Source organism: Chlorocebus sabaeus, chromosome 8 (genome assembly GCF_047675955.1).
Source record: "Chlorocebus sabaeus isolate Y175 chromosome 8, mChlSab1.0.hap1, whole genome shotgun sequence".
Lineage (NCBI taxonomy): Eukaryota > Metazoa > Chordata > Mammalia > Primates > Cercopithecidae > Chlorocebus > Chlorocebus sabaeus.
Window position 1 is genome coordinate 59,962,226 of NC_132911.1, and position 23,450 is coordinate 59,985,675.

Here is a 23,450-nt window from a genome sequence, read left to right on the forward strand (position 1 = left end):
CTCAAGTGATCAGCCCGCCTCAGCCTTCATTTCTTCTTTTATGCATACTTTGTACACAAAGGAGTTGCATCAGCAACCTAGAATTCAATTGTTTACATATACAAATGTGTCTATATGTATGTGTGTGTGTAAGAGCGGGGGGGAGGGAGGGAGGAGGGGAGGGAGAGAGAGAGAGAGAGAGAGAGAGAGAGAAAGTATATATATTTTTTTTTTGAGGCAGAGCCCTGCTGTCGCCCAGGCTGGAGCACAATGGCACAATCTTGGCTCACTGCAACCTCTGCCTCCCAAGCTCAAGTCATCCTCCAACCTCAGTTATCTGAGTAGCTAAGACCATGCCCAGCTAATTTTTGTACTTTTAGCAGAGATGGGGTTTCACCATGTTGCCCAGGCTGGTCTCAAACTCCTGGCCTCAAGTGATCCTCCTGCCTTGGCCTCCGAAAGTGCTGGGATTACAGGCATGAGCCTCCATGTCCAGCTAAGAATGTATATTTTTAAAAACTATTATCGGGGTCTTGACGTCTTAACTCTGTCACTAAAAATGTGGTAGCCATTGTACAAGTTACTTACCATGTTTAAGCCTCACTTTCTTCATGCAAAACATGGGGATAAATAATAATAATAATCTCTATCTCAAAGCTTTTTATGGATAAAGTGAGATAACTAATATAATTTTATTGAAACAAAATATTATTTTCTTTTATATCTGCTATTTATTTTACAATTAAATGGGCTAGTTTTCTCCTCAACTTATTTAGACATGAAATTAGCTAAAAAGTTCTTATCAAAGTCATAGGTCTCAAGAATTCACAAAACCAGGGTGATTTGTATTATATCAAAAAGTCTGTCACTTTCAAATAAACCTTAATATTTTCTACCAATATTTTGTGAACTTGCCTTGACAATCAGGCTTTTTCCCCTTTAATTTCTATTACTATGTCACAATTTAAATGTGGTTAATCCTGTAACAATAGCCTTAAATTTTGTTCACAGCTTATAATTTTGTGAGGTCAATTAAGGGATTTTCCAGATGGGATACTTGTGCCACTTACAACTATATATATATATATATATATTACTGAAAGGTTTCCCTCACGTATCTGGGAAGCCCCTTCAGTCTCAGATGTCAGCAGACTCACTGTGCAATGTAGTCAGGAATGGCAACAATACCAGTTGCCTCGAGTTCTGAACTGTGTGCTCTGCTCTGCTGCTGCCTTGCTGAGTGACCAGATCCCTTCCATCCCTCCATCTCTCTGTGCCTGAGTCTCCTCATCTGCAACATTGGAATAATTACATGTATCACCTCCTTACTGAATAGGAGTACAAGATAAAGAGTTTAAAAGTGCTATCAGAGGTTAGGGTGGCACAATATTTATCAAACGTATAAGATTTCTGTTTGTTTTTAAACTTATAGAAAGGTATTTCTTAAACTTTCTGAAGTTTTATATACAAATCTCAATTAAATTATTTAGATTATTTAAATTAATTATCTGGAAACTCGAGGATTAGAAAGAGTTCTTTTCTCTATATAATTTATCCCTTTCAGGCCTTCTTCCAAGCAATATGCTGTTGAAAATGTAAACTAAAGAATGAGGAATTAGAATCCCATGGCATATTTATGTGATTTTAAATCTATTTTTGTCATCTTTATCTTAAACTTTTGAAGCAACAATTCTTTGCAAATATAAACTTGAAAACTTAACCTTATCTTTGATTAGGACTTTAGCTTTTATCATTGTTTTCATATACATTGTATCATTCTTAATTTTTGTATAACTGCATATATCCTTTTATATTCTATATTATTCATCTAGCCTAGGTTTTTGTTTTCTACGTCAGTGCTTAAGACTTTGGGAAATAAGTAAAATGTGCCATAATTCATTTTCTATACAACTAAAAAACTAAGTTACTGACAATATTCTTTAACTGGCCTGGAAAAAGAACAATACTCTATCAAACATAACTTCTTTTTCTGACAATCAAAATTAAACAGAAACCGAAGGAGAAATATTCCATAGGTAATAGATAAGTGTTTCATAGGCTAAAGTACAATATGGAGACCAAAAGGCTAGGAAATACTTTCCAAAGCCAAAATAAAAGAACAAAATGACATTCAAATTCTCCAGTCATGTTTTTTTTGTTGTTTTTTTGTTTCTGAGAGTCTCGCTCTGTCACCCAGGCTGGAGTGCAGTGGTGTGATCTCAGCTCACTGCAACCTCCGCCTCCCAGGTTCAAGCAATTCTCCTGCCTCAGCCTCCCGAGTAGCTGGGATTACAGGCATGCACAACCATGCCCAGCTAATTTTTGTATTTTCAGTAGAGACAAGGTTTCACCATGTTGGCCAGGCTGGTCTCAAACTCCTGACCTCGTGGTCCGCCCGCCTCAGCCTCCCAAAGTGCTGAGATTACAGATGTGAGCCACCGCACCTGGCCTATATACTAATTTTTAAAGTATTGCAGTGAAAGTGTCTAAGTTCTTATACACTGGCTCATTACTTAACCATGTATTTTAAATTTGACTAAGCTTTACTTTAATAATTAATTTTATACAACTTACCACTTTTGCATCAATTGCAACCTGAGCAAAGCCTTTGCGATGACCCCATACAATGTTGTAAGTTTCATCACTAATTAGGGCTTCTCGAACTCCACCTGGTGAGATAGCTAACAAGTGGCCACTCCTCAGAATTTCAACACATTTTTCTCTTGGTCCATGTAGAGCACAAAACACATCCAGTAATAAACTAAAGCCTGTAAGAAACATGAGTATGAAGATACGACATAATTATTTCTTGTCTGATTCTTCTAAAGCAAAAATCTTCACAAACTACATAGTTTACTATTTATACTTAAATCATAACTTTTACGTTTTAAAATCAACAAAAACTCGAAAGGTTAACTTAAGCTTTATATTGTTGGTTAAGTAATAGCTGCATCTTACTTATCACCTACCATTGATTACCACCTCATACTGACTACCTACTACTCTGGCTCAAATTCTTAAGTAAAACTCACAACAATCTTGACAAACAGGTATTCTTCCTCCACCTTTACAAATGGGAAAACTTGGGCTTACAGAATAATAGCTTGCTCAAAGTCACACATCTAAGAAGTGGCAGGGCAGAGACTCCAGAAATGGGATTCTGATGGGATTCAAAAATGATATCCCATCAGCAATCAGAAATCTAATCTTCCATTAACCCTATAAAAAAGAGAATCACTCAGGAGAATGTTAATCAAACTATGCTTAGCTCTGCCAAAAGTGGTAAGATCATGATCAAATCTATTTAAATTAAAAGTTAGATAATGCTAATTCTATAATTAAATTTTTAAAATAATAATAGCAAACATCATTAAGAGATTTTAATAAAGTGAGAGTGCTTGACTCAGGAACAGCTAATTCCAAGTCTTAATATTTTACTGCTTTTCAAATTACAACTATTTATGGATGAAAGAAATAATCCTGTTTGTAATTAAATATTTTAATCAAATCACATACTGGAACTTCTGAGGACTGATGTTAGTATACATTATTCCCTGAGAATGGGAAATATAGGATCTTAAAAACTACACAGACTGGTCAGACACGATGGCTCACGCCTGTAATACCAGCACTTTGGGAGACAGAGGCAGGCGGATCACTTACAGTCAGGAGTTCAAGACCAACCTGGCCAACGTGGTGAAACCCTGTCTCTACTGAAAATACAAAAATCAGCCTGGCGTGGTGGCACGTGCCTGTAATCCAACTACTCAGGAGGCTGAGGCAAAAGAATGGCTTCAACCCAGGAGGCGGAGCTTGCAGTGAGCTAAGATCAAGCCACTGCACTCCAGTCTGGGCAACAGAGCGAGACTCTCTCAAAAAAAGTTAAAAATAAAAATTTGTCACTTTACATCACATTAAATGTTCACTGATTCAACTAGATGCATTCTGATAATGAATGAATGAACAGGGGAGGATTCATACTTAATAAAATGTAAAATTTCTATTTTTTTTTTTTTGGAAACAGGGTCTTGCTTTGTCACCCAGGCTGGAACGCAGGGGCATAATAGTAGCTCACTAGAGCCTTGCTCTACTGGGCTCAAGCGATCCTCTCACTCAGCCTCCCAAGTAGATGGGACTCCAGGCACTGTGCCACTATGCCTGACTGATGTTTTTTTCTTTAACTTTTAGTAGAGACGAGGTCTTGCTATGTTGCCCAGGCTGGTTTCAACATTCTGAGCTCCAGCAATACTCCGCTTCAACCTCACAACGTGCTGGAATTATAGCTGTGAGCCACAGCACTCACCCTAAAATCTCTCTTGTGCTGAGAATTATGATTTTATTCCTTCAGAAAGCAAAGAAGGACTTAAGATAAATTAGCGTCAAAATATTTAAAAAATCATAAAGAGGGTAATATTTTGAAAAAGGCAAATGCAAAAAATATTCACATTTTATTATTCCTAAAAATGAAAAAAAAAAAAAAAATAGAAACAACCTAATGCTCCATAAGAGAAAAACAGTTAAGTAAATGTTCCAGTCATACACTAAACCTTTTTCTTATAAAACATGGTAAAAATGTTAATGCTAACATTAAATCTTAAAAAAAAACCCACAAAATTGCCTATGTGACTGTAGGTAAAAAAATAAACTAAATAAAAAATGATAACATTATGTTAAGATGGTAAAATTATAATCATGTTCTGTTTTTTAGTTTCCAAATCTACTACAGTGATCATGTTAGTTTTTTACAGAAAACATAGCCAATACTGCTTATACACAAAGTACAAATGATTTTTTAGTGACACACGGATACCCAAAGCATTAGCTGTTATAGGCAATGAAGTAGGTCATTACTTAATTCACTGTTTGGTTGTGTTTGTCTGGTTGATATGTCGGCTTTTGCTTTTATTCCACAGAACATACTATCAACTCTCTTGGCTTGTTTCTGGTGATTCAGTGACAGAAGAAAGTAAGATTTAATCTCAATGAGTTTACTCAAGAATGATATTTGTAAAACTCTAAACTATTTCGTTAATTAATCTTTTTAAAATATATATATACATAAGGGTGGCCAGGCACAATGGCTCATGCCTATAATCTCAGTACTTTAGGGAGGCCGAGGTGGGCGAATCACCTGAGGTCAGGAGTTCGAGACTAGCCTGGCCAACATGGTGAAACTCCATCTCTACTAAAAGTATAAAAATTAGCCAGGCATGGTGGCAGGAGCCTGTAATCCCAGCGACTTGGGAGGCTGAGGCAGGAGAATCACTTGAACACAAGAGACGGAGGTTGCAGTGAGCCGAGATTGCACCATTGCCCTCCAGCCTGGGCAACAAGAGTGAGATTCCTTCGCAAAATAAATACATACATACATAAACATACACACATACATACACATACACACACACACACACACACGGCCCACTAGGCATGGCGGCTCATGCCTATAATCCCAGCATTTTGGGGAACTGAGGTGGATATATTATCTGGGGTCAGGAGTTCGAGACCAACCTGGACAACATGGTAAAACCCTCTCTACTAAAAATACAAAAATTAGCCAGGTTTGGTGACAGGCGCCTGCAATCCCAACTACTTGGGAGGCTAAGGCATGAGAACTGGTTGAACCCAGGAGGCAGAGGTTGCAGTGAGCCAAGATTGTGCCACTGCACTCTAGCCCAGGTGACAGAGCAAGACTCTGTCTCAAATAAAATTAAAATAAAATAAAATAAAATAAAATAAAATATATATACACACACACACACACACATATACACACACACACATACATACATATGACCTTTATAAACACATTTTTTTAAATGTAATCTTCACGGCTGGGTGCAGTGGCTCACTTGTAATCCCAAACCTTTTGAAGGCCACAGTGGGAGGATCACTTGAGGCAAGGAATTTGAGACCAGCCTGGGCCACACAGCAAGACCCCATATCTAAATAAATAAATATAAATAATGTAGTACTCAATCTTATTGTTATAAATTTTATCAGGCAAGTTACACATGATAAGAGACATGATATATATACTCTTTAGGGTAGTATAATATTATGTGAAGACAAAAATACATCTTTTTTTTTTTTTTGAGTCGGAGTCTTACTCTGTTGCACAGGCTGGAGTACAGTGGCACGATGTCAGCTTACTGTAATCTCCGCCTCCCAGGTTCAAGTGATTCTCCTGACTCAGCCTCCCGAGCAGCTAGGCCTACAGCAGGCCTATTAGCCACCATACTGGACTAATTTTTGTATTTTTAGTAGAGATGGGGTTTCACCATGTTGGCCAGGCTGGTCTTCAACTCCTGACCTCAGGTGATCTGCCCAACTCATCCTCCCAAAGTGCTGGGATTACAGGCATGAGCCACTGTGCTTGGCCAAGACAAAATATATCATGACTTTTTATTTTTTTAAACTAATTTTAATTTGCTATCAAACTGAGAGTTATCAAACTCTAATTATAACAAAATTAAACTCCAAAAATCAGTATTTCATGAAAAAATTCATTACATGAAAAATCAACTGAGCTCTAAATCAAAATATAAATTGGCAAAAATCACAATTTATGTTTTTAAAGTTACAGTTCAAGATACAACTTAGAAAAATAACAAGTAAATACCTGCTTAAAAAGTAAAAAATTACATTGGGTAGATATTCCCTATGTAGTTAATGGGTGCACTAGAAGCTCAGACTTCACCACTACACAATAGATGCATTAAGAAAACTGCACTTATACCCCCTTAATACATAAAAATATATTTGTTAAACAAGGAAAATTTAAAAACATTTTTAAAAAACATTATGTTATATACCATAAAGTACAACTTTCACTTAAAAATAAACAATTTTAAAATGTATAAAATAAAAAATGAGCTAACATTTTTGGCCACAATGTCTTTATTTTTAGATATATTGCCTAAAAAGGATGATTAGATATTCCCATATTAGAGTTCCAAGTTTGTTACATACACCCTAAAAAGGCAAAAAGCTTTTTCAAATGACATTAGAGAGCTCAAGATAGAGATGATCACATAACTTGGTTTTGTTAATAAAACATTTTTACATTACTATCTACAGTGACAGTTTACCTGGAATTTTAAAGACAAAGTGATCAGCTACTACTCGGCAAGTTCTGCCTTTGTGTATAAATATTTTGGCCATGAAATAGTAAAAATCTATAGGAATAGCTCCATGATAAAAAATTATAAGTGCTGGTCCATCTTCTGGTATTTTCTCCATTCCATGAACTTCATAACCTGTTCGAAAGACAAAATGCATACACTTAAGATAAATTCATTAATTTGTTTACACTAAAGGATGGTTGGTAGCTCAGCCTTTTCTCACAAAAGTCCACTAGTCTTCCTGGTTCTCTTCCCCTTTCCCCCTTCTTCCCTCTCTTTCCTCTTCTCTTTCTTTCTTGAACAAATCAGTCCTACAGCCATTAGGTGGGCCACAGTGAAGTGGACACCTGTTTGGAGAGGTGGCCTGGAGTGGGGAGTCAGCCAGAGCAGTCATGAAGGCACCACACAGAAGACAGCCTATCACAGGGTGGGGGGCTGCTAAGGGGGAGGAGAGGAGGCAAGGGTCATGGAAGCTTGGGGATCACAGCCTGAGTGAAATGGGGGCATCCACAACCAGCAGCAGCCTGGCAGGAGGGGCCAGAGCCCAAAACAGGTGGCCTGGTGTGGGGCATCACAGCCTGAGCGGCTAGCGAGGGCACTGTACAGAGTGGTGGCCTGGCACAAGCAAGGAGAGGGCATCCATGAGTTGTAGGGGAAGGCAGCAATGATGGGAGATGGGTAACACACAGGGGGACTGATCAAATGAGTCAACATAGCAAGAATAATGGGAGCTAGGTTTCACTGTTAGAGGAGGGGGTTGAAAACATTAAAAAGGAGAGTATTATTAAAAAGAGAAACTCTGTAGCCACAACGGAACATCACTCCCACCCTACTAATGAGAAAAAGCCTGGAATACAAATCTTTTTTCTTAAGCATGTCAGAGAGCAGAGGTCATAAGGCAACCAGGCGAACTGAACTTCAAAGGGTGATAAACCCCTCTAAGGAAAGATAAAAACTGAGAATGGGAGGAAGAGGCAGATGCCATAAAAGTGGGTAAGAAGTGACACATTAAAAAATACTTCAAGTCCCAGGGTGGGCTAGTATTGAATGTAGAATCTCTGGGAGCCCCAGGTAGTCACTCTCCAACTTCTCCACAGACCTCAGTGTGTGCTCACAAGAAAGATTAGAGGTGAAGCTGAAGAGTAAAGAGAGCCCCTGCTAATGGTACAGGGAGCAAAAAACCCCACTCACTTCCTGGAATTTTCTCTCATGGAAGCAAAATCTGTCAGACACTGGGAAAGGGGCAGGAAACCCTTTCACTCCCTCTGAGAAAAGGGTATATGCAAAAGGCATGTAAAGCTGGGAGGGGCAGAGCTCCACTCCCCTTCCCCACACACTCCTCCACCCTCACCAGCCCAGTGTCAGGCAAAAGCTCACTATTCTAGAGAAGGGGTAGAAGCAAAATATCTACCGCTGGGCAGTGGGGGTGCGTGGCAGGAAACTCTGGGGGGCCCAGAGTCCTTAAGGGACATAAATCAGAGATCTACCACGGAGGCAGTAGCAGCAAACTTGCTCCCATGACAAAACCCCCAACACAAGGAGAACGGAAGGGAACACAGAAAGCCTCACCCCTAAGCCCCAGAAATAAAGAGCCCAATAAGATTTTAGCTAAACCTGAAAACTGAGGAGTGCTATACCTCAGCTCCCGGGGGAATGAGGGCAGGGGCATGAAGAAGGGGTATGAGGAGTCCCCATGTACCTCCATGTGGAGTTATAAGCAGAGGCGACCTTTTCCTGGGGTCACAGGAGGGGCACGAAGAGACTCCTCCTGTGGCAAAGGCATACAGGACTGAAGGTGGAGCAGAAACAACCAAAAAATCCCTCTACTTCAGGCCCTACACTATGCACAAGATAACAGTAGGAGTCTGAAGTCTGTGCTGAACTGAAGGTAGCTGCAGCGCAGCAATAAAAGCTAAATCCAGTTCAACCACTCAGTACATTGAATCCACCTCCAACCAACCACCAATGGCCTAACAGATTCTTAGTCATAAATACTATTCATGAGCCAATTCTCAGTCATAAATACTATTTATCCATTGTTCTTTTACAATGGCCAGAATTGAATTAAAAAATGACGTAAAATAGCAAGAAAAAAAACCCACTGTCAAGAGCTAAAACAATTAACACACCCAAATGTTGAAACTATCAGGTGGAAACTATAAAATAACTATGATTAATAAGTTAAAGGGGAATGCAGTGGCTCAAGCCTGTAAATCCCAACACTTTGGGAGACTGAGGTGGTAGGATTTTTGAGTCCAAGAGTTAGAGACCAGCCTGGGCGACATGGCAAGACCCATCTCTGCAAAAACGTAAAAAAATTAATTGGGCATGGCGGCATGTGCCTATAGTCTCAGTTACTTGGGAGGCTGAGGCGGGAAGACTGCTTGAGCCCAGAAGGTGAAGGCTGTAGTGAGCTATGATCATGCCACTGCACTCCAGGCTGGGTGACAGTGCGAGACCCTGACTCTAAAAATAAAAATAAATAAATAAACTTAAAGGATCCAGTGGAAAAGGTGGATACACGCGCAATCAGATTAGGAATTTCAGCAGAAAGATGGAAACTATAAAAAAATAGAGTCAAATAGGAAGGCTGTAAACTTAAATGAGCTCTAAAGATTTGATGTTAGTAACATAACAATGTTAATTTTCCAATTTTAATGGGTTTACTGAGGTTAAGTATGAGAACATCCTTATTTGCAGAAGCTATCAAATAAGTTACAACTTCTCTGAGATAACATGACCTACAGTAAATTTAAAAATGAGTCATAAAATAATTCATCAATAAAAATAGAAAAAGTAGTCCAGGTGTGATGGCTCAAGCCTGTAATGCCAGTTCTTTGGGAGGCCAAGGCAGGAGGATTGCTTGAGGCTAGGAGTTCAAGATCAGCCTGGGCAAATCAGTGAAATCCCTGCCTCTACAAAAAAAAAAAAAAAAATTAAGTAAATACAGGCCGGGCACAGTGGCTCATGCCTATAATACCAGCACTTTGGGAGGGTGAGGCGGGAGGACCACCTGAGGTCAGGAGTTCGAGACCAGCCTGGCCAACATGGTGAAACCCTGTCTCTACTAAAAATACAAAAATTAGCCAGGTGTGGTGGCATGCACCTATAGTCCCAGCTACTCAGGAGGCTGAGGCAGGAGAATCACTTGAACTTGGAAGTGGAGGTTGCAGTGAACTGAGCTCACACCACTGCACTCCAGCCTGGGACACAAGAGAGAGACTCTGTCTCAAAACTAAGTAAATATAAATAAAAATAAAAAATACATGTTTTTAAAACAGGAAAAATTATTAGTGACCCAATGTAAAATAAAATACCATTTACACTGTTACATATACACAGATACCACAATGCTGTAAACTTTAAGTTCATTCACAAACATAAGACTTCACTTTTATGTATTTAAACAATTCCTTACAAATGTCCTCATTCTATTCATGAAAAAAACAAAAATGATTTTGTACAACCTTATTACATGTGGGGGAAAAACTTTAATCACAGATTTGAACTAGATTACAAGAAAATCTCTGTCCTGTAGTAGAAGCAAGATCAGAGGCTCATGCCATCCCTGCCCCTTCCTTCCACACTGCAAGCCCTATTTTACGTCTCTGCAAACGGAAGAAAGGGTTTCAGCAGTGGGAGTAAATGACAGGATGAAAGGTGGTGGACCTGGAGAGAGGATGATATCTGGAAGCTTCCTGCTAAAATACGCCCAGTTCCAGACTGGCTGTTTGTTCTCCTCCCTTAGCTAACATTACCTGCCTGCTGTCCTCTATATGGCTACCAAGGCCAACAAATTTATTTCTTACAGCAATGCCGTACTGTTGGCAGTTAGTAGGGAATAGAAAAGATTTAAGTAAGATCCACCTATGCCTCAGAGGAAAAATCCTATGTATTTGATCACAGAAGTTGGGAAGTCAAGATATTCTAAGGAGTGAATAAAATGGTGATCATGGCACTAGCCATAAAATCCACATTCCCTTCCCATGTCACCACTGTCAGACACACCATTACAGACCGCGGCCTCCACTGGTCCTGGCAAAAAGAAAAAAGTGAGCATCCAGAGATCAAGGGCAGAATCAGGATCAAAGAAAAAGGGTGAAAAAGAAGGAAATCTAGAGTGGTTGTAATAGGAAAGTAAGTTCTTAGGGCCAATTCCTCCACATAGAACAGCTGTCTCTAGAAAGGCTGTCATTTGTATAGAAGACCAAATTAAAGTCCAGAATATAGAAATCTGAAAATATCAGTCTGTTTCTTTCCTTAAGTGTATTCCTGTCTGATCAGCTAAGAAATAAACATTCAAAAAATAAAGACTTCAGTCTAAATTTCAGAGCAGGAAATACATTTCTAAAGTAGTTTATAAGATCTTCACAAAACAGATCAAATTAAGTATGATAACTGTGATTCTAGTATGAAATAAGCTACTCAAATGGACTTGAGAATGTTTTGAAAAACAATTTAATGATATTCCGAGATTTTATATGTTTTCATATTATATCATTTCTTTCCAATTATATAATTCTAACTCAAGTAATTCAATTTACTTTAAGCTCTACAAACCAGTCACTGAGTTTGTCTGAGGATCAATTGTCCCATCAAATACATTTTCTGAGCAATAAAGAAACTCCTTTGAAGGATTCTATATAGAATATTACCGAGGTTCTCTCTGGCTTTATAGAGTATTTTTTAAAATAATAAACAATTGAACTACTCACATAATACCAAACCACCTGGTTGAAAGCAGAAAAATCCAATTAATCAAATATTTAAAAAAAAAAAGTTTACTATAGTGCCAATAAACATGAAAACCTAGTACTATTTAACTGTGTCACTCTTAAAACAGATGTGATCATACTACTCCCTGCTGAGAAAGTATCAGTGCAATACCACTCTAGTCCAACACTTTCAAGCCCCTTGAGGCCCCCATTGCCTATGAGGTGACATTACATTATTTCATATATCATATGAACTAACTGTGGCTCCCAGAGTACTTTTCCACCTTTGTGCTTCTGCTCGCGTGGTTGCTATTCTTGGAGCACTTCCTGTTCATGTTTCCCTGTCTAGCAGTAAAAATCTTACTGCACTTTAACTACTCCTCCCTCAAGACTCTACACTCAGTCCCCAAGTTCTGTCTATTTTACCTCCAAGAGCTTTCTCAAATGTATACTCCCAGGTATCTGGGGTTGTAACCTGGCTCTATTCCTAGTATACCCTGGGCAAATAACAACCTCTCTGTGCCTCAATTTCCTCATGAGTAAAATCGGGGTACCACATAGACTCCATTATATTATGAGATTTAAAGCAGTTAATTTATGTTAAGCATTTGACAGTGTCTGACATAGTAGGTGCTCAAAAAAAATTTGTAGGTTCGTTAAATATGTATGTAGTATTAAAATGACAACACATTAGTCTAATAAGCATGTCATTGGTGATTTCTGCTAATAGCAGCCTAATAGTTCAGTGATATATATCCTCAAGTGTCATTTTAAAGTCTGCGCTTCCTTCCATGTCCTTCTATGAAACCACTTTAATGCTCAACAACATAATACAGAAAGCCAATGTTTGTTACATGGCTATTGAACCTTCAGAATTTTTGTGTAGTCTAAAAACAAAAGAGACCAACAAACTAGGTATTGGTGGAATAATGAAGTAAAAGTTGGTAGAATGAAACACTAAACACTTAAAAACCAGAAGGCAACTTTCATGATTGCCAAACAAAGAAGAACCACCAATCATTAAGTACACAACATCAAAATTTCTCGAGTAATAAAGAAAAGAATGACTATCCTGGAGAGAAACCTATTGCTATCGTATTTATTCAGAAAGACACACCAATCTCAGGAATGAATCAACAGAAAATGCGTAAATTTTGGTATGCAAATTATATTTAATGTAATATTATTTAATATTTCATTTTATTAAATCCACACTGGTAAAGTCAAACTTATTTTGAACAGAAGTAAACGCTAAATAATTGAAGCCTTTTTTTTTTTTTCCTGAGACGGAGTCTTGATCAGTCACCCAGGCTGGAGTGCAGTGGCACTATCTCGGCTCACTGCAAGCTCCGCCTCCCGGGTTCACGTCATTCTCCTGCCTCAGCCTCCCGAGTAGCTGGGACCACAGGTGCCCACCACCATGCCCAGCTAATTTTTTCTGTATTTTTAGTAGAGACAGGGTTTCACCATGCTAGCCAGGATGGTCTTGATCTACTGACCTTGTGATCCACCCGCCTCGGCCTCCCAAAGTGCTGGGATTACAGGTGTGAGCCACCGCACCCAGCCAATTGAAGCATTTTTAAAGCAGTTTCTATAGTTTTAATTAGTCTCTTACTCTTTTAGATGTTTTAAATATAAATTTTCATATTTCAGCTTATAGTCTACAGTGCTACGTGGTTGTTTAATAGAAACTAATGTCTATGGGAAAACTCATTTTAAGAAAGACACGTGCATATGCACAATGCATGCAAACAGATAACAGGGAATAGTAAATATCACTTCTATTGTATTTTTCAGGATCTTCTCAATCAATAAAATGGAAGGTAACACAGTTCCAATGCAGCACATATGAATGGCAACACAAAGGTGAAAGTATCCTTGCTTACCATGCCAAACGGCTGCATGTCCATCCCACAGAGTTGCCACCGTTTTCCTTGCACCATCCCATAAATTATGAGAGTAGGCTTCTTTTAATACATTCTTTCTCTTATAAATGTGTAAGAAAATAATGGTAAGGTAGAGAAGAAAGATAGTAAAGTAAGGAAGTATTAAAAGTATTAGTGGCGTAAAAACCCACAAGAGATAGTTTGCAAAATTCAAATAGTCCTCCAACTGCTCCACACCAAACCATTCTTCCAGTATGTGAATCAGACAAAGCATATAGGGCACAGAATCCTGTCCTAGACCACAGGTTTGATTTTTGTCTATCATTTTTCTTTAGGTGAAAATGACAAATTCAGTTTCTTTCTTCATTGCCATAGCAGGTCGTTAATTTTGACACTAGAAGAGAAAAATAATCCAGCATTATTTTCTCCACAGCTATAAAGTTAAATGTTTTACTCTACTTAAATAGTATATAGAGTCATTTCTTAATACCAAAAATGAGTAGATGGCTAATGGTTAACTTTGTTGCAGATTTAAATGTGAAAATTATAAGGTTTCATCTATCTGTTCATGAAGTGTGTCATGTTTAGCTTTTGAAATAATTCACTATAATTGAGAGAAGAAAATAAAGCTATAATTAAGAGAAGAAAATAAAGCTGATGAGGATAACAATTTCAGATTGATTTTAATAATTTGACTCCTATCTTAACTGGATCATGTTGAAAATTAGATCTTAAACCAGGTCATATTGAGATCACTTTTTTTTTTTTCTTTTTTGAGATGGAGTCTCACCCTGTTGCCCAGGATGGAGAACAGTGGCACGATCTCGGTCACTGCAACCTCCACCTCCCGGGTTCAGGCAATCCTCCTGCCTCAGCATCCTGAGTAGCTGGGACTACAGGCATGTGCCACCACGCCTGGCTAATTTTTGTATTTTTAGGAGAGACAGGGTTTCACTATGTTGGCCAGGCTGGTCCCAAACTCCTGACCTCAAGTGGTCCACCCACCTTAGCCTCCCAAAGTGCTGAGATTACAGGCATCAGCCACCATGCCCAGCCATATTGAGATAACTCTACACAAAAGAAAACATCAATATCTATCTAATTCTGTAAAAGTAACCCAATTCTTTAGGAAATGATGACATACATTTATGGATTTTTTTAAAATAGAGAAACAGATTTACAAAAAAGTTCATTATGCAATAAAAATTTATCAGTACTGCTTTTATCTTAAATCTTAAATGACTGAAAATATAGCTGTATAATTATTTTACGAATTCACTCTCTAAAACAGTTATTTGACTTACCAGAAGTTAGATAAATATCTTGTCCCAAACTTCAATGTCTGTATTCTGGAAAGCACAGTAAACAAATGTAAGAAATAAACTACTAACAAAAAAAGATAATCATTAATACCTAAAACTAGAATTTCTATAAAATCAACAGCAAGAGACATTCATAAATGTTTGAGAAATATGATCACAGGCCCACACTGGTATATTACAATTAAAAAGTACACTCATGCTATCAATGCTTTGGTGAGGACAACTCTATACTGTTTAGTGTCACTATATAGAGCCCCACCTAAGAATTTTTTTTAAACAAAGCTTTCAAAAGCTTTGTTTCTTAGGAGAAAAAGTATGAAAATGTATAACTATGATTCTTTTTAGTAACTTTGCCAGATAAGCTGAAGGTGAAACATAATATTCAATTATACAATTATATTAGCCCTATGATAATATTTTCCTACAAAAGATTTCCTTTCTCCATACTTTGATTCTATTCTTACAGCTATTTTATCATTGTTCCATACTATATAATGTTACTGAAAATTATCTCAAGTCCTTTGTATCTGAGGCAAAAAATGAATAAATGAAAGCAAAGGATGAAAGGAGAGGAGGAGATGTACATATATGAAAAACTTATTGTTTTTATTCCAAGATTATCTTGCTAACTGGCTTATTAGGAGGGCAGGCACTGACTTGTTCTCCCAGGAATGAAACATTTCATCTAACTTCCTTGTAACCAATAGCATTTACTTGTGAGAAGTCTGGGTCTGTTATGGTAACAGGAGATGAACATAGCAAACATTGAGCCCACAACTTGGGCTTAATTTACATCATAATCTAATCAATCCACATAAAAAGCCAAATCACTGGCCGGGTGCGGTGGCTCACGCCTGTAATCCCAACACTTTGGGAGGCCGAGGCACCCGGATTACCTGAGGTTGGGGGTTTGAGACCAGCCTGACCAACATGGTGAAACCCCATCTCCACCAAAAATACAAAATTAGCCAGGAGTGGCAGTGCACGCCTGTAGTCCCAGCTACTTGGGAGGCTGAGGCACGAGAATCGCTTGAACCTGGGAGGCGGAGGTTGCAGTGAGCCGAGATTGCACCATTGTACTCCAGCCTGGACAACAAGAGTGAAACTCAGTCTCAAAAAAATAAAAATAAAAAAAGTCAAATCACTATAATTTACCCATGTTTGATCATTTAGAATGCAACGTAGCAAAATCTAAAACTTTTATTTAATTATTTTTAATTTTATTTTTGAGACAGATTCTCGCTCTATCGCCCAGACCGGAGTGCAGTGGCAATCTTGGCTCACTGTAATCACTGCCTCCCGGGTTCATGTGATTCTCCTGCCTCAGACTCTCGAGTAGCTGGGACTACAGGTGTGCGCCACCACGGCCGGTTAATTTTTTTTTTTTTTAAATAGAGATGAGGTTTTGCTATGTTGGCCAGGCTGGTCTTGAACTTCTGACCTCAGGTGATCCAACCGCCTCGGCCTCCCAAAGTGCTCAGATTATAAGTGTGAGCCACTGCACCCAGCTGAAATGTAATACTTTTTAAAATGAGAGCTTTTCCCACTAGGATAGCTACAGAAAATCACCAAAAATGGAAATTATCAAGTATTTGATGATGATGTAGAGAATTTAGAATTTCCTATACTACTCATGTAAAATGGGGTGGCTGCTGTGGAAATTAGTGTGGCAGTTCCTCAAAAAGCTAAACATAGAGTTACCATATGACCCTGCAATTCTATTCCTAGGTATATATCCACAAAACGATTGAAAATATGTATTCATATAAAAATTTGTACACAAATGTTCACAGCAGTATTATTCATAATACTCAAAGAGTGGAAATAACTGAGTAGATAAATAAAATGTGGCATATACATACAATAGGATGTTGTCCAGCCTCAAAAACGTCACATACTGTATGATTCCATTTCTATTAAATACCCAGAGCAGGCTAATCCATAGAGACAGAAAAATTAAGTGGTTGTCAGGGCTGGGGAGGGGAGAATGAAGAGTGACTGTTAATGGAAGAAACAGAGGTATCTTTGGGATAATGAAAATATTCTGGAATTAGTAGTAATGGTTGTAAAATCTTGTAAATATACTAAAAACCACTGAACTATACACTTTTAAATAGTGAATGCTATGGTAAATTATAGCTCAACTTAAAAAGAGCTTTTAAATGTTGTTAATAAATTAATGAAATAAATAACCCCTCATATATGTTAAAAGCAGCTTTTCCTAGCCCTGAAAACCAATTAGCATTTTTATGATCTGACCCTAACTACTGTTTAATAAAATTTTCTACAATAATCTAGTCACATTTCCAATTTTTTGTTTTTGTTTTTGAGGAGTCTCGCTCTGTCGCCCAGGCTGGAATGCAGTGGTGCTCACTGCAAGCTCCGCCTCCCGGGTTCACATCATTCTCCTGCCTTAGCCTCCTGAGTAGCTGGGACCACAGGCACCCGCCACCACGCCCGGCTAACTTTTTTGTATTTTTTCAGTAGAGACAGGGTTTCACTGTGTTATCCAGGATGTTCTCAATCTCCTGACCTCATGATCTGCCCGTCTCAGCCTCCCAAAGTGCTGGGATTACAGGCGTGAGCTACCACGCCCAGCCCACATTATCAATTTTTAACAGGATAGTAAAATCCTGTGATTTCTTTTTCTTTTGAGACAGAGTCTCACTCTGTCACCCAGGCTAGAGTATAGTGGCTCACTGCAACCTCTGCCTCCTGGGTTCAAATGATTCTTGTGCCTTAGCCTCCCAAGTAGCTGGGATTACAGACGTGCACCACCACACCCGGCTAATTTTTGTAGTTTTAGGAGAGACAGGGTTTCACCATGTTGTCCAGACTGGTTTCCAACTCCTGGCCTCATGGGATCTGCCCACCTCGCCCTCCCAAATTGCTGGGATTACAGCTGTGAGTCACTGCACCAGGCCAAATTCTGTGATTTAAAAACTTTGTTTCAGAACTCCCCAAACTGGTAATAGAATTACACCTCTTATCCTCCTAATCTACATTGTGATTGATTATACATACTTAAAGAACACAGTAATGGGAAGAGGGTCACAGTACAGGCAGAGATCCAGTGAGTGGACTACGTGGAAACTTTTGTTGAGACCTAGTAGTCCCTTAACACTGCTGTATGTAAGAACCCTGCCCACAAATGGTCATTCAAACTTGATTTTGATTTAAACCCTTTCAGAATAGAAACTCAAAAGGTGTCCCATTCAGTCTCCACAACCATCCATCAGAACTACTAAAAAGGTCTTCCTTATACTTATTCCCCAGTAACTTTTCCCTACTGGACCTAGTTCTGTACCACAGACCCTCTTCCACTAAACAACCTTGTAAGTTTAAAAACAGCTGCCATGAGCCACAAAATTCCTTCTCCAGTCAGAATCCTTAATTCTTTCAACCACTTATCAGCCCCTGGTTTCTTAACCTTTCGGCACTCAAGACCACTCCAAGTTGCTGACTCCAGTTATCTGATACTGACAATATCATGTATAGTAACCCCTGTGCCTTGGTTTGCTAAAACCTATAAAACTAGGATAATAATCCTATCTACCTCATGAGATTATTGTGATTAAATGGGCTAATCTGTGTAAAGATTGTTCTAGGCACAATACCTTACATGTAATCAGTGTTACATGTTTGCTACCACTATCATTCACAGAATCACAGCAGCTTTTTTGGTAACTCTATCATGCTAACTCATTCAGCTAAAAATATGCTACTATTTTCTACATCTCTACAAATTGCACTTGAAAAAAACCTTTTTGAGTCCAGTAAAGATTATACATCTAATCTGTTTATTAACTTTCCTGGGATGGGCTAAGACATAGCCCATCCTTTCAGTCTGTTTCAGGAACACAGTGGATGACATGAATGGGCTCACGAGCCAGACTGCACATACTGGAATACTGGCTTTACAACCTTAAGCAAGTTACACCTCTCTGTGTCTCATTGTTTCTCTGAAAATGAAGATGATAAATCATTCTATAAAGACCTTTCTAGCACCTATGTACCCTAATATGTACCAAGCATTTCCTCAGAAGCAAATAAAGCAAAGTCTACACCCTCAAGTGGCTTATATCCTAGAGGGGGAAAATAGACAATAAACAAAGAACTAGTAAATACATACTAGCTCAGATGATGACAGGTGCTAGGGAGATAGATAAACAGCGGTGTAAGAAGAATATGGAGTTCTATGTCAGGCACAGGAGTAGGGGAAAGGAGGGGGTTGCTATGTTATATAGGGCATTCTGGGAAGACCTCTCTAAAAGATATTTTTGAGCAGAAACCTGAGGAAGTAAGGAGGCAAACCGTGTGGATACTTAGGGGAAGAGATTCCTAGCTAAATGAACAGCAAGTGCAAAATATGTGCACTTGGTGTGGCCTGAGGAGCAGCAAGGATGCCAGGCTGAGAAAGTGACAGGGAGGGCACTCAGAAATGGACCAGAAAGGCAACACCGTAGAGCTTTCTATGCATGCTTTTATCTAAGTGAGATGGAGAAGGCATCAGAGGGCACTGAGCAGAAGGGTGAGGTTGCCTGGTTTGGGTTTTAAGTGGCTGCTGTGTTGAGAATATACTGCACAGGGAGCAAATAGGAAGTTATTGCAATAATTGTGGTAAGTGATGAAAGTGGCTTACATACATGTGGCAGAGGGAAGGCAGTAGGAAATGGTCAGTTTCTGGATATATTTTGAAGATAAAGCCAACAGGATTTGCTAATACACTGACGTAGAATCTGAGATAATTATATGGTGTTTTGGCAACCTGGGTTTGTATCCTGGGAGACTCTGCCACTTACCGTGTGACCTAGCAAGTACTTAAATATCTTTCTGCCTCAGTTTCTTCATCTGTAAAATAAAAATAACAGCATCTACCTAACAAAACTATTGTGAAGATTACATGTTAAAAAACTCTTAGAAGAGTGCTTTCTGCCATATAAGCATTAATTATTGCTATCATCATTATCATCATTATTATTTGCTTGCTTCTAAAAAAACAGAGTTGCAGGAAGAACAGGTTTGAGAGTGGGATGGAGATCAGGAATTCCACTTTAAACATGTTAAGTTTAAGATGTCTACTGGACATCCAAATGAAGACATTAAGTAGGCAGTGGACATCGGTAGTTTAGCAGAAGATCAGGAACAGGATATAGGGTATAAGTGGATGGCCCTGATATAAAACTAGGAATTGGTAGCATATAGACAATATTTCAAACCATGGAACTAGAGAAAATCCCTCCAGGGAACAAATACAGAGTGAAAAAGAATTTCTGGCCAGGTACAGTGGCTCACACCTGTAATCGCAGCACTTTGGGAGGCCAAGGCGGGAGGATCACCTGAGGTTGGGAGTTCGAGACCAGCCTGACCAACATGGAGAAACACCGTCTCCACCAAAAATACAAAATTAGCCAGGCGTGGTGGTACATGCCTGTAGTCCCAACTACTCGGTAGGCTGAGGCAGGAGAATCACTTGAACCTGGGAGGCAGAGATTGCAGTAAGCCGAGATCATGCCACTGCACTCCAGCCTGGGCAACAACAGTGAAACTCAGTCTCAAAAAAAAGAATTTCCAGGACTGAGTCTTGAGGCACCCAACAATTTAGAAATTGGGAAGACAAGGACAAGCCAGCTTCCTCCTTGCAGCAGTAGTATCCTGGAAGTAAGAGCTTCAAGAAGGAAGGTATATTCTGCTGTTTTAAATGCTGCCGACAGGCCTAGTAATGTAAGAGATCACTTCCTTTCTGTAGGAGACAGCTTTAAAAAAAAAAAAAGAAACAAATGATAATTGATCACTGGATTTTACAACACAGAGGAAACTGATAAACCCTGATAAGAGCTGTTTTGGTATCGTGGGGAACAAAACACTTTGGACAGGAGAGGACAGGAGCCACTCCCCTTTACCCCTGAAGTTCAAGAATGAATGGGAGAAAAAGAATTGGAAACAGCAAATATAAAAACTCATAGAGGAAACAGGTGGGTATCTAGAAGGGAACACAGGTGAGTTGTTCCTTACTGTTGCTGCTGCTGCTGCTGCTACAGCTGCTGCTTTTAAGATAGAGGCCAGGCGTGGTAACTCACACCTATAATCTCAGCACTTTGGGAGACTGAGGCAGGAGGATCACTTGAAACCATAAGTTCAAGACCAGCCAGGCAATATAGTAAAAACTCATCTCTAAAAAAAATTTAGGCCAGGTGCGGTGCCTCACACTTGTAATGCCAACACTTTGGGAGGCCAAAGGGGGGCAAATCACTTGAGGCCAGGAGTTCAAGACCAGCCTTGGTAACACAGTGAAACCCCATCTCTACTAAAAATGTAAAAATTAGCCAGGTGTGGTGGTGCATTCCTGTAATCTCAGCTACTCAGGAGGCTGATGCATAAGAATGGCTTGAACCCAGGAGGCGGAGAGTGCAGTGAGCCGAGATCATGACACTGCACTCCAGCCTGGACAATAGAGTGAGACTCCACTCAAAAAGAAAAAAAAATTAAAAATTAGCCAGGCATGGTGGCACGTACCAGTGGTCCCAGCTACTTGGGAGGCTGAAGGGGGAGTATCACTTGAGCCTGGGAGGTAGAAGCTGCAGTGAGTCATGATCAAGCTACTGTACTCCAGCCTCAGTGAAACAGCAAGTGACTCTGTCTTTAAAAAAAAAAAAAAAAAAAAGGCCAGGCACAGTGATTGATGCCTGTGATCCCAGCACTTTGGGAGGCCAAGGTGGGTGGATCACTTCGGGTCAGGAGTTCAAGACCAGCCTGGCCAACATGGTAAAGCCCTGTCCTACTAAAAATACAAAAATTAGCCAGGCATGATGGTACATACCTGTAGTCTCAGCTACTTGGGAGGCTGAGGCACGAGAATTGCTTGAACCCAGGAGGCAGAGGTTATGTAAGCCGAGATTCTGACAGTGTACTCCAGCCTCGGGGACAGAGCGAGTCTCCCATCTCAAAAAAAAAAAAAAAAAGATAGGAGAAAATAGCCATGTTCAATGTCAACAATAATTCATCAATGGGAGAGAGAAATGGATGATGTAGAAAAGGAGATAATTGTTAGAGCTCTGTCCTTGACTAGGCCAAAGGGGACAGGATACAATGTACAAGTGGATGGCCCTAAGAAGTTTGTGCCAGACACTATTCTAAATATATCAGTAAATAAAATAGATAGTTATCTGAGAAAACATACGAAAAACACTTAGAATACTTTCTGACACATAGTAGGCACCTAACAAATGCTGGCTAAATATACAACTGTAACTGTGTTCATTTAAAACTTTTTTTTTTTTTTGAGACACAGTCTTGCTCTGTCACCCAGGCTGGACTGCGGTGGCTCGATTTCGGCTCACTGCAACCTCCACCTCCCAGGCTCAAGCAATTCTCATACCTCAGCCTCCCGAGTACCTGGGACTACAGGCAAGCACCACTATACCCAGCTAATTTTTGTATTTTTAGTAGAGATGGGGTTTCACCATGTTGGCCAGGCTTGTTTGGAACTCCTGGCCTCAAGTAGTCTGCCCGCCTCCGCCTTCCAAAGTGCTGGGATTACAGGCATGAGCCACCCCACTTGGCCTCATCTAAATCTTTAATAAAAATCTGGATCAAAATGGTATCCTAAAACCTGCTACTAGGGAACTATCACAGGAATTTGAATAAAATCCTTTTCAGTAGATAAAATGTAGCACTTACTTTTGATATTATGACAAAATGTCTTTAAATCTCAATGAATGCAACCCCTTAATTGTGCAGATAACAAAAAAAGTAAACAGAGAGGCCGGGCGTGGTGGCTCAAGCCTGTAATCCCAGCACTTTGGGAGGCCGAGACGGGTGGATCACGAGGTCAGGAGATCGAGACCATCCTGGCGAACACGGTGAAACCCCGTCTCTACTAAAATATACAAAAAACTAGCCGGGAGAGGTGGAGGCTGAGGCAGGAGAATGGTGTGAACCCGGGAGGCGGAGCTTGCAGTGAGCCAAGATCCGGCCACTGCACTCCAGCCTGGGCGACAGAGCAAGACTCCGTCTCAAAAAAAAAAAAAAAAAAAAAAAAAAGGTAAACACAGAAAGCCAAGTTTGCTTGCTTAAAATTACTAAATTAATTCAGTAAAAGCCAAGAACTAAAATTAAGATTTAGTCCTTTTACTTCCTGGTCTGGCTTCCAATACACTTTCTTTGATATATCTCTCTTTTTCTCTCTTGACAAAAAGACTGAAAATATTAAGATTGCAATTTCTGTCTTCCTTATACTTCTGCCTGGCCTTTCCCCTTCCCAGTCAATTTACCTTGAGATGTAACTGATTCCTTATCACTTTATTTCAATCCAAGAAAAATGACATGGGCCGGGGTGGCTCATGCCTGTGATTCCAACACTTTTCGAGGCCAAGGTGGAAGGACTGCTTGAGTTCAGGAGTTTGAGACCAGCCTGGGGGCAACATA

General features: G+C 39.4%; 1 protein-coding gene across 20 annotated transcripts in view; it reads right to left on the bottom strand.

Moving 5' to 3' along the window:
* The window catches only part of TMEM68 (transmembrane protein 68), a 37,820-nt gene that overhangs the window by 11,347 nt on the left and 3,023 nt on the right, over nucleotides 1-23,450 (bottom strand). For 5 of the 20 annotated variants that reach the window (XM_008000671.3, XM_008000674.3, XM_008000669.3 and 2 more), the window contains exons 2-6: nucleotides 15,006-15,050; nucleotides 13,702-14,095; nucleotides 8,800-8,868; nucleotides 7,068-7,235; nucleotides 2,554-2,747 (exon numbers count right to left, since the gene is read on the bottom strand). In XM_008000671.3, the coding sequence (XP_007998862.1) occupies nucleotides 2,554-2,747; nucleotides 7,068-7,235; nucleotides 8,800-8,868; nucleotides 13,702-14,026 (756 nt within the window). In that variant the 5' untranslated portion in view covers nucleotides 14,027-14,095; nucleotides 15,006-15,050. Of the gene's footprint in view, nucleotides 1-1,136; nucleotides 1,271-2,553; nucleotides 2,748-7,067; nucleotides 7,236-8,799; nucleotides 8,869-13,701; nucleotides 14,096-15,005; nucleotides 15,051-21,843; nucleotides 21,966-23,450 lie in introns of all 20 variants that reach the window. The other 15 variants (XM_008000676.3, XM_038000489.2, XM_008000675.3 and 12 more) reach the window with 10 other exon arrangements.